Raw genomic sequence first — 12,915 nt, forward strand, 5'->3', positions numbered from 1 at the left:
CTCAAAGTGAAGGGCGCAAATGCAACTCCGAATAGAATGATTATAAATAGAGCGGAAAAAAACCAGTGGGAGGCTCCTTTGAACAGGATGCCGGCTAGATTATGGGTACCACAACGGTGCCTAATTCTGCCGTAAAGCAGTAATGTGTAAGCATTATTGTGTTTTGGTTTGAAGGGCGCGAAATGCTGGGAGTTTCTTGCGCCGCTTCTCCTCTCTATCAGAGCGCCATTTGTTTCCGAAGCGGTAGTAGTATTAGAAATGACATCAAAAATATTTTTAAAGGAATCAATTTTGACAAAATAAATGGCTTTTATGACATTAATTGTGGGTTTTTCAAGAATCGAGACTTGCAGTCCATTGTACTGGGCAGCAGTGTGATTCTCTAAGAAACGTTTCACCGTTGCCAGCATCGATGCGGTCTGCGATGTAACATCTTACAGATCGACTAGAACAGCAACTGTTGTAAATTTGTAATTCTGTAGTCACTTTAAGCTCATCGGCGATCTTATGGTCGAGACGGGCTCTACGATGTTGTCTCGGGCGAGCCAGTGACGTTATCTTATTTTTTTTAAACCGACAAAAAATACGGTTACGAAATGTGGCATTTAAAGTGGATTTTAAATTAATTTCTAATTACTTTTACTATTTTGATACTAAGTTGAAGTAAATAATGCAAAATACTTAAACAAATGTACATTATTTAAAAATTTCTTGGACATTGGCAGAAGCCATTTATTTGCCTTTGCCTTGCTTCATTAAAAAAAAGTTCTTTATCGCCGCGCGAGATGTAAACTCCAGATTTGAAGTGGTTTAAAATTAATCACCAACACCCTTAGAAAAGTGCTTACTCCACAAAAATGTCCATGTTGAACCGAACTACACAAATAATCAACCAAGCGGGACATTTAAAATTCCTATACAGCCATGGGGACTATAGTTCTTTACAAATCAACCATATAGTATAAATAAAATCGGAGAGTCTGTTTGTGATATTGATATAACCGTTTTTTACTACATATACATACACTAGCTGACCCAGCAAACGTTGTATTGCCGATATTAAAATCGCGATACAAAAGTAACTGTTGATCGTAGATGGGTGAAAATTTGAAGTTGTATGTACTTTTTAATGCTGACTCATAATCAAACAAATTAAAAAAAAATGTCAATAAAATTAAAAAAAAAAACGTGTGGACCACTCTTAACATTTAGGGGTATGAAAAATAGATATTGTCCGATTCTCAGACCTACCCAATATGCAATCAAAATTTTATGAGAATCGGTCAAGCCGTTTCGGAGGAGTTCAATGTTTAACACCATGACACGACAATTTTTTATACACGGTACTACCAAAAAAAAATTTTTTACAATTGTCTGTCTGTCTGATCCGGATAATCTCCGAAATGGCTGGACCTATTTTGACGGTACTTTTATTGGCAGGTAGCTGATGTAATAAGGAGTAACTTTTGTTTATGTTAGAAAAAATCTATTATTTCAGAAAAATAGAGTAATGTTGCAATGTCCAAGAAAAGGTCTTACTGTAAAATAATTTATATGGCAAAACAACGTTTGCCGGAACAGCTAGTCCTCTAATAAAGGCAACAATACTCGAAATCGTTTGTGTAAGATAATGAAGTACCTGCGATTCAATTCCAAATCCAATAGACACCAAAGACTCAATGGAGATAAGTTTGCTATGAAATCAGAAATTTGGTATGAATTTATCGCAAATGCACAAGCTTCTTACGACAATATTGACGAATAGCTCACTAGCCAGTCCAAGAGCTCAAAGCCAGGTAAGTTATTATAATATTGATCTTATATATAAAATTCTCGTGTCACAATGTTCGTTCCCGTACTCCTCCGAAACGGCTTGACCGATTCTCATGAAATTTTGTGAGCAGTAGTAGTAGTGAGAGTAGGTCTGAGAATCGGCCAACATCTTTTTTTCATACCCCTAAATGTTAAGGGTTTAATTTTTTTTAAATTTATTTGATTATGAGTCAGCATTAAAAAATACATACAACTTCAAATTTTCACCCATCTACGATCAACAGTTACTTTTGTATCGCGATTTTAATATCGGCAATACAACGTTTGCTGGGTCAGCTAGTAATAATATAATATTGACACACTTTTTACACAAATTATCTTACCCCCAAGTTAAGCATATATAGCCTGTGTTATGGGTTACAAGACAACGATATATTTAAAACAATATACTTACTTAAACATACATAAATACATTTAAACATCCATGACTCGGAAATAAACATCCATATTCATCATATAAATGCTTGCACCTACCGGGATTCGAACCCGGGACCTCTAGCTTAGTATAGGTCGTCAACTATGGCGTAAAGTTTTGAATAGCTGTAGACAAAGATGCAACCTATATGATACATGAGTTCCCTTACCTTGGAAAAGATGATCACAAACCTGGTGACGAGCGCTTAGGTGACGGGGTGGTAAAGAAATTGATGGTACCTTACATCAACACCGAATGTGGTGTGTGTGGGTGATGCAGCTACTGTACTCAATAACTTTTGTATTAATTTACATTTACTTTTTTTACTTACTCATGTCATATTTGACGTTTGAGTATGTTTGTTGCATCATTTTACATATTATATTGTAATTGAAATTATTTGTAAATCAATAGAAATGTAAATCTTGATATAATAGAGTGGCAATGAGTTTCTTGCTACTTCTTCTCATTAGCTCAACCCTCTACGAAGTAGCGGTAGATTCAATAAGAAAAATATTTTACTTTTTTTGACATTCATAAGTGTCATTTCCGTGACCTACGTGAGTAAACTGATTTTGATTTGATTGATTTGATTTGAATGTAACATGTGACAACTTTTTTCATCACTTTTACTAGCGGAATATTTGAAGCCTAAAAACATGAGTATCGTAGACGCTGTACATAGAGTTCGAAGAGAAATACCTATTTCCATAAAAACCACAACTATATATACAAGACAATATCTCTCCTAAAAATTGGTGACACAAATTTTCCTCAGCATTTCGGTGACTCGAACTCACGAGATCTCATCATTACCCATCCAAAAAGTGTCTAACTATATATATATTTACTAGCTGACCCAGCAAACGTTGTATTGCCGATATTAAAATCGCGATACAAAATTAACTGTCGATCGTAGATGGGTGAAAATTTGAAGTTGTATGTATTTTTTAATGCCGACTCGTAATCATACAAATTTAAAAAAAATAAAAATAAAAAAAAATCGTGTGGACCACCCTTAACATTTAGGGGTATGAAAAATAGATGTTGTCCGATTCTCAGACCTACCCAATATGCACTCAAAATTTCATTAGAATCGGTCAAGCCGTTTCGGAAGAGTTCAATGTTTAACACCATGACACGAGAATTTTATATATTAGATTTATTTATCACGTGCGCAGGTCATGAACATGTCGGTGAGATTTGATAAGATTTTCCTCTACCAGAAAATGTCCTAGGGATTTCGCAACCTTCGAATGCGGAGCCCTTAAAACAATTGCACATCGTACTTAGTTTTAATTTTAGATCCGAGTTTCACTATTTTTTTTGCCTTGTGCTCATAGAGAAATAATAGTTTGTACAACTTCGTATGACAGGACTGTGCGTTAGTAGCGCTCTCTGGGTTTCCACGGAAGACCAGCGTTGTGGATTCTTTCGAAACCACAAATATGCTGAGTTGGGGGCCCATTGGCGTCATTAGATCATAATTAGGTTAGTATAACTTTAAGAACCAGAATGTATAATGACGTCAATAAACATTTTTTCTTTCTTTCTTACTATAACATACGCGAGTTTAACGGCTCACAAAGTTTCAAAGGAAATATAAACCCGCGTTCCTATTGTACCTACTAGCTGTAGGTACAATAGGAACACGTATGGCGTTGTACTTGAACGGCCTTCGAGGAAGGTGGAGGGGGGGGGGGGGGGGAGTATGTATGAGCCAAGGTACTACTTACTATCTACAGTCTACAGTGTTTGTGCCTGTGGAAGATTTATTGATTCTGCCTTTATTTAACTTATTCGGTAACTAATTACAGTCATAATGGCGAGGTGAAAAATAAAAAATATGTGATGTTTATTATGTAAACTAGCTGACCCAGCAAACGTTGTATATATAAAGTAGTAACAAAAAATTTTAGGGATGCAACCAATTCTCAGACTACCAAATATATCGTACAAAGATTATTGTATTCGATTGCCATCTTGCAACCCTATTGCGGATCTGTGGATGGAAGAATAATATAAAAACCACGAAACAAAAATAGGTTTAGATCGTAGAGGGTTGAAAATTTAAGGTTGTATGTATTTTTTCATGCTGTATCATAAAAAAATGAAAACAATTTTGGGGTGGATCACCCATCACATGTAGGGAATGAAAAATAGATGTTGTCCGATTCTCCACCCTAGCCGATATGCACGCTAACATTCACGAAAATCGGTCGAGCCGTTTCGGAGGAGATCAATTACTTACACCGTTACACGAGAATTTTATATATAAAACTAGCTGACCCAGCAAACGTCGTATTGCCGATCTTAAAATCGCGATACAAAAGTAACTGTTGATCGTAGATGGGTTAAAATTTGAAATTGCATGTATTTTTAATGCTGACTCATAAAAAACAAATTTAAAAAAAAAATATCAAAAGAATTTGCCGTGGACCACCCTTAACATTTAGGGGGATGAATAATAGATGTTGTCAGATTCTCAGACCTACCCAATATGCACTCAAAATTTCATGTGAACCGGTCAAGTCGTTTCGAAGGAGTTTAACTACAAACACCGCGACATGATAATTTTATATATTAGAATAAATTTATGCATAATTTTGATAAAAAAAAAAATGATTTATTTAAGTAGGCGTTACTTTGCGGAAATCCAGAATTATACAAATGATTTAAGATTTCTTTAGTGTTGAGTCTCGTGCCAGATTTTGGCGAGACAACACGTCCTGAGGATGCCTCGTGAAGTGTTTAGTATTTTCTTTTGGTAGCTTCAAAGAACTCGCAAAGCACCGCTTCACTCTATAATATCGTGGTTCAAGTTGACAAAGTACTACTTATATAATTTGTATTAATATTGCTACTAACGCAATCAATAATTTCGATGAGTGCCTCAAATTAAAACACTAATGAGAGTCGGATTTTCCAAGTAAATTTTTTTTATGGAATAGGAGGACAAACGAGCGTACGGGTCACCTGGTGGTAAGTGATAAGTGTTAAGTCACCGCCGCCCACATTCTATTGCAACACCAGAGGAATCACAAGAGCGTTGCCGGCCTTTAAGGAAGGTGTACGCGCTTTTTTTGACCCATGTCGTATGGTCCCGGAAACACCGCACAAGGAAGCTCATTCCACAGCTTTGTAGTACGTGGAAGAACTCTGCTTGAAAACCGCACTGTGGAGGACCGCCACACATCCAGATGGTGGGGATGATATCCTAACTTGTGGCGTGTCGTATATAATATCTCAAAATGGGGGTTCTTCCGTCTCAATGCAAACGCAATAACTCATAGATCTCACTCAACGATTACTTAGACTCTTCAACTTTCGAGTGATGTAATTAGGCTAAATAACAGACATGACGTAGCCACTACAGTAATCTGGGATCGTATTACGAACATCGATACGAAGTTCGCAATTAGACATTTTGTCTTTCGTTTACTTTATTTGACATTATTTCTGCCGTGAAGCGGTTATGATTAAACATTACTGTGTTGCGGTCTGAAGGGCGCCGCAGCTAGTGAAATTACTGGGAAAATGAGACTTAACATCTTATGTCTCAAGATCACGAGCGCAATTGTAGTGCCACTCAGAATTTTTGGTTTTTTCATGAATCCTCAGCGGTACTGCATTGTAATGGGTAGGGCGTATAAATTACCATCAGCTTAACGTCCTGCTCGTCTCGTCCCTTATTTCCATTTAAAAAAAATTACTATCGCAACTACTTCACTTTTTATGGTTATGTCTATGGTTTCGAAACGAAATCCGTCCGCACTATTCGGATCCGAAGTACTTTGGTAATAGGATTTAATTTGAAGTTCGTCATTCTTTCGTTTCGGACCGAAAGTTCGGCTTTCGATTTTGGTAATAGACCTCCTGTATCCCCCGATTTTGCTATCATCATTGGATCACATCGCTGTCACTATTGAGAATTTAAAGAAATATTTCCGTAAAAAACTAACGATTTGAGTGTGATGCAACATAATTGCAAAAAAGTCACCTTGGCATTTCCGAGTGCGTTCTAGTATTTCTATTTTGAGGAAAATCATTCAAGTGTGAAGGCAAATTAATAATCTAGCGCTTTCGTCAATAAAGTATGTATCCCTCTTATGTATTTATAAATCAAATCAAATCAAATTCAGTCTATTCGCGTAGATCACAGAAATGACACTTATGCATGTCAAAAAAAAAATTTTTTTTATTGATTCTATCGCTACTTCGTAAAGGGTTGAGCTAATGAGAAGAAGTAGCAAGAAACACACTCAAACGTCAAATAGTCAATGCCTTACACGAGTAAGTCAAAAAAAGTAAATGTAAATGAATACAAAAGTTATTAAATACAGAAGCTGCATCATCCACATATCTTTTAACGTAATATCATCCTTCAAAACGTCTGATGTAATTTGAAATTGGAACACAATTGAAAACCGATAACAGAATAATATTTTCATAACATGGGCCTTATATCATAACAAAGATCAACAGTATAAAAATATCGCTAGACGTACGAACGATATAAGAGGAAATCAAGACGAAATATCGGTTCGTTTCATAACGAATTGTTTAAAGACAAATATTGGCGGAATTAACACTAGAGAAAACTTAAAACATTTGGTTGATTCTATTATATTTCACGTAAGTACAAAAATTTACTTTATAATAATAGCGTGGCTGGTTTTCTTTTTTATTTTTACTCTTATTCAAATAATGAATATTGCAATTTTTCTTTGCCTTGTGTATACAATTACGCAAAATTTTGGAGTATTTTAAATAATGAGATTAATTTATATCCGATTTCATTTGGTAATAACGGTTTCGTAAATTTCGCTTAATACTGCAACTTACTCTTAATCCCTTTGTTATCCACTTATTGCTGTTATTTCTCAATTTAATTTTTATTAGTGGAAAGCATAGCTTATAGAAAAGACAGAAAGTGTCACAAAAATTATTAAATGCCAGATTTAAATTACGTTCCTGAAATATGTCCAAAAATGTTAAATTTTGGAGATAATTTTTAAATTTGATATCTTGCCACTTGTGTAATAAAAAGGTTTAAAATATTTTTTACTTATTATATATATATATGAATTCGCATTTGTACGGCAAACCGTAATATGGGAACTTAACCAGCTCAAAAACAAAAACATCGAGCACAATTCCAAAAAAAAAGACTTTTAGGGCACCCTTGTAAAGTTCCAAACAATTCACTCCCAATAGCCAACATAAGAATTACCTAAAACGCGGCGCGCAGCGGGCGTTAACACAAAAAAATCTACCTGCCCCGGGGCTATGCAGGAGGTGAGAGGGGGGTTCTACCCCCAGTCCCTCCAAAAGGGACAGAAATAGAAATGGGACACCAAGTTTTTTTTACCATTGTCACCCCATTGTGAATAGGGTTCCCCTACCAACCAATACAACGGTACATTGGAGTTAACAAAAAAGCTAGCTACCTATGAGCAAAATATGGGCGACGCTTACTTGAAATATGAAGAAATGTAAGCGTGGGCTTATTTGAAGGTAGTCTTAGTAACTTTCTTTTTATGTATTTTTTTTTTATGAAAATTAGGGACGATACGAGCGGGACGTTCAGCTGATGGTAATTGATACGACCTACCCATAACAATGCAGTGCCGCTCAGGATTCTTGAAAACCCAAAAATTCTGAGCGGCACTATAATTGCGTAATGTAATTTCAATAGCCACGGCGCCCTTCAGACCGAAACACAGTAATTTTTACACATAACTGCTTCACGGCAGAAATAGGCGCCGTTGTGGTACCCATAATCTAGCCGGCTTCCTGTGTAATGTATGCGGTATGGTAGGTAATAGGGGTGGTTTTAAAACGAATATTTACTTGTTTTTCAAGGTCCTTTTAAGCTTGGCTTTCATGAGGAGTTTTAGGCTAAGATCTATAGAGCTTACTTAGACTTTGCTCAGACTTTACTTACGTGAAGCTAAGCTTAGCATAATCTTTGATTTCGTTTTTATAGTTTTTTGACAGCTGAAATTATCCTGAGGTTAAGCTAAGACAGCGCAGTGAAAAAGCCAAATTTCTCGCACTCAGATTAGTTTTACCTTAGTAAAGTACACTCTAAAAATCAACCTTAATGTGATCTTATGTAAATGCAATGTAGTTTTCAACAATTTTGTCTTTTCTTATGATTATATAACGTATATATATTAGTATCTAAGACCTTGTCTAGCAGGGGCGAATAAAGATTCCTAAATTATTCTTCCGCGAATGAGAGTAGCTTCTATTGTTAACAATACAATAATTTGAGACATTCACGGATTAAAACTGATATGTTTTTTTTTATTAAAATTGCAATAGGTATAAAGCCAGGGAGAGAGGAGGAAATTTTTTGATTTAATATTAATATTGATTATATTTTTATTCAAAATACAATTTTAAATCACTCCGGTCATTCGAAAATATAATATACTGCAGACCTGACAAGAACGAACGAGGAATAACCTAAGCAAACCCTTTTTTTTTCAATAAAATTTCGTTACAGTAAAATTTATATAGCATAGGAGTATCGCTCTAGCGAAGGTAGTATAGTATGGTATCATTCAGAAAGTAATTTATGATATAGTAACATTTACCACAGAAACGTTTTTAACAATTCTTTTGAATATCCGTATCGGGATCATGTAAAGCATTATACATCGCCCAACAAAAAACATATAAACTCGACTTAACGGAGCTGTAGGCACAACAAGTTTGTTAGTTCCTTGTATTAACATTATGATTACTAGTTTCTAGAAAATTCGCTAGATCCCGTGCCCAAGTACCTACATACAATACCTTATCAACGGCCATTCCCAATATACTATCTAGAGATAGAGGTAAATTACTATCTTCTACTGTCAGTAATTAGCTGTCAATAATCTGAAGCTGTCCCAATATACCCGATAAGTCATTCTTATCGCCTTATATTGGGACGCGTGAATTGAAATTTCCATACAAACTTCTACCGCTTGTAAGATACACGTCATCCCATTGACAGACAGCGTGTACGGATAAGGTGAGTTACCGTCGATAAGTTTATTGGGACAGAAAATTCAACGATAGTTACGATTTTTATCTTAAGTAAGAGATAAGACTGAATATTGGGAACGGCCGTTAGACTAACCGACTCATTTGGGCGCGTTTTTGACCCACTGTTAACGGCCAGATTTCGTTCAAATTTCGTAGATTTACCGAGGACCGATGACAATAAATTAATTTGATAAAAGTATTCCATTTTGTCAATTTGCAAAAAATTCATACAATTTTTTCATCTTTCGTCGATAGAGCAGGAATCGATGTTCATGTTAAATTTTAATCATTATCTTTTCAACCAAAGCGTTTTTTTTTACTATTTATTATTTCTTTAAACTTTTCTCTGATACTATAGGACCTATATAGGTTATTGATAGCGTGAATAGGTGCACTAAGATTGTATTAATATGGGCTGCATTGCCCCATTATAGTATAGGTACCGAAACACATAATAATATGAAAAATAACCAAAACACACTAGCCGAGCCGTATAAGTTGACTCTGTTTGTCCAACAAGTGCTAGCGGGTTCGAACCCTGCTTTACCTTTACATATATACTTACGTTTTTACCGCAACTGGGTGTTTCATCGACCACGACTTTTGATATAATAATATTAACACTTTTACACAAATTATCTTGCCCCAAACTAGGCATAGCCTGTAACTATGGGTACAAGACAACGATATATTTATAACAATATACTTACTTAAACATACATAAATACATATAAACATCCATGACTCGGAAACAAACATTCATCATATAAATTATTGCACCTACCGGGATCTCTAGCTTAGTGGTCAGGGTCATTAACCATTCATCCATACGGGTCGTCATAATAAATCCTAATTAATAATACGTGAATATGAGTTTGTTTCGCTATCATACCATAACTCATCAACAAGCCATCATGAAACTATACACACACGTTCTCAGGGGTACATTCTTTCCCTTCAAATTTTAAGGAGATTCCGAGGCGGCGCGATAAAATCTAACGCGGGCTAACTAGGGTGCAGAAGCTAGTATAAAATAAAAAACAACCTGCTTTCAAATCCCCAAGAACCTACATAACACTAAGAATAGAAAAAAATAACACACAAAATAAATAGGTGGCTCAATTGGTTAAGCCATTGACTCTCACCACAGTACCTTCAGTTCAATCCCTGCCGCATACCTGTGTTTTCGGTTTTGCATATATACCTACCAGTCGGAGGCTCCTTTGCACAGGATGCCGGCTAGATTATGGGTACCACAACGGCGCCTATTTCTGCCGTGAAGCAGTAATGTGTTAGCATTACTGTGTTTCGGTCTGAAGGGAGCCGTAGCTAGTGAAATTACTGGGCAGATCAGACCTAACATCTTATGTCTCAAGGTGACGAGCGCATTTGTAGTGCCACTCAGAATTTTTGGGGTTTTTCAAGAATCCTGAGCGGCACTGCATTGTAATGGGCAGGGCGTATCCATTACCATCAGCTGTACGTTCTGCTCGTCTCGTCCCTTATTTTCAATAAAAAAAAACCTTTATTCAACAATTTATATGCTGGGTGACAGTCTTGGGATACTTCGGTGTTACAAGAGTGTGGGCCTCGGTATATGGGTACCCATATGTATCAAGCATTTGCCTCCTCTTCCATAAAAAATATAAGATATTAAAAATAACTCACCTCAGCAGATATATCAGCCTCAATCACATTCCCAAACACATTTGTAATAATCGGCTTCACATCCTCGTACTCCACTTCCCCTTCCTGGCTCTCTATGAGCTCCTGGTCACTCATCGGTATAATGTTCTGTTCCAGAAAGTGTTTATTGTGTGTCTGTATGTGTTTCTGTAGATGATCTTTGCGGTAGAAAGCTGTATAAACATTTAAGTATTTTAGCAATTATTTTCTTTTTTTTTTCAGAAAATGTATGGTAAGAAAAAATCCCTGGATTCACTGTGCTGTTCCAGAAGAGATTCAGAGCCAATTAAAAAAAATCTAAAATAGGTTTTATTTTAATAAAATGCAATAATTAATATAGTTGCTTATTGTTCTGATTTTACTCTTATACCATAAATAAAGATAAAACTCACATAGGCTTTTTTCCAAAAATTAAAAAAACTAAGGAACTAAGGTGCCACAATGGCGACTCGTAGGGCACTGTAGCTTGTGAAATAAATAATTTGTTATGTTTTGATTTTTGGATTTTTTAAGATATCCTGAACTGCATTGTAATGGGCTAGCGGTTAACAGTTACCATCAGGCAAACATCTTACTCATCTCCTTACTATTCCTCATCAAAAAAAAGTAACAATATGGACCTGTCATCCATATGGTGAAACCCTGGAATGTCAAGTAGTAGGTATGACTTATATATAAAGTAATGTATATATAAACATAAAAATGTATTTGTAAGTTAATGAATTAAATAAATATTTTCTTCTGATGTGATATTTCATATTGTGTGACATTATGGTTTTTTCTTAACAATGGCTGCATTAACATAGGGCTGCTACTTCAGAATTTGAAAAAAAAAAGTGTTTTACTGGAAAAAAAAATTGTTTCTTATACCATTTCATCTCTCTTTTTCAGGGACATTAAAAAACCATTCCAAAAGATTTGGTTTTGAAATAATTAGGGTGGTGCCTTATCAAAGCAAATGAAGCCATTTGGAGCTGGTAATTTGGAAGATTACCCCCGGTCTACTCCAGTATTAAATTGCATATTATACGGAAAGAAAAAAGAAAACTCACATTTACTACACAAGCTACACTGAAGTGCTTTTTCACCTTTATGTATGGACTTGTGAATGTTGAGATGCTCTTTCCTCTTGAAGGCTTTGCCACACTCCTCACAAATATGTGGCCGCACCTCCATGTGACCTTGCATGTGCCTGTCTAAATGTTCTTTACGTTTTAACCTAAAATTTTATTTTACTTTGCAGTATTGATTACTTTAAGAAATGTTTGTATTGTAAATATTATTTTCATACTTGAATGACATATACACAATACTACATATTGGAAATCAAGTGGTTGTCACAAGGCTATATCATGAATAAGATTTATTTATTTTTGAATATTTAAAAAAGGCACCTCTAAAAGGGTAGAAAATTTAAACTTATAACCGATTTCATTAAGTAATTTCTAATCCCAATGTTAAATAAAGATTAAAAAAATTTGAATTTAAGAAATTAGACTGCCATTAGAAGCATAAAAAAATAATGTGTACTTACAATGTAGTTGGCAATACATAAATAAATCATTTGTGACTCAGTAATACTCAATATAATAAAAAATGTAATATATTTTTCATTATGTAGTAATAGAAGAATGGTATTGTCAGCTAACTCATTGTCTAACCTAAGAAATTCATAATAAGTAAGTTACCACACTCATAGTCATTCCTTATCTTAGTGCAAAGGAATACTTAGCCAAGTATACATTAATCTACTAAGGAGAGTTCTATCCCGGAGACTTTAGGTTTCCTTAGCTGGGACTAGATTGTGATTATTTTATAGCGATAGAAATGACTGTACAATATTGTATATTTTTATTGAAAAGAGCGCAAAAAAAGAATGCTGGGAGAGTTTCTTGTGCCGCTTCTTCTCTCTCAGAGCTCCATTTGTTTCCGAAGCGGTA

General features: G+C 35.2%; 1 protein-coding gene across 3 annotated transcripts in view; it reads right to left on the bottom strand.

The window, feature by feature from the left end:
• The window catches only part of LOC126969371 (zinc finger protein 84-like), a 53,407-nt gene that overhangs the window by 38,072 nt on the left and 2,420 nt on the right, over positions 1-12,915 (bottom strand). For 2 of the 3 annotated variants that reach the window (XM_050814757.1, XM_050814756.1), the window contains exons 3-4: positions 12,028-12,194; positions 10,958-11,148 (exon numbers count right to left, since the gene is read on the bottom strand). In XM_050814757.1, coding sequence (XP_050670714.1) covers positions 10,958-11,148; positions 12,028-12,194 — 358 coding nt within the window. The remainder of the gene's footprint in view (positions 1-10,957; positions 11,149-12,027; positions 12,195-12,915) is intronic. The other variant, XM_050814758.1, reaches the window with a different exon arrangement.

This window comes from Leptidea sinapis, chromosome 18 (genome assembly GCF_905404315.1).
Source record: "Leptidea sinapis chromosome 18, ilLepSina1.1, whole genome shotgun sequence".
Taxonomy (NCBI): Eukaryota; Metazoa; Arthropoda; class Insecta; order Lepidoptera; family Pieridae; genus Leptidea; species Leptidea sinapis.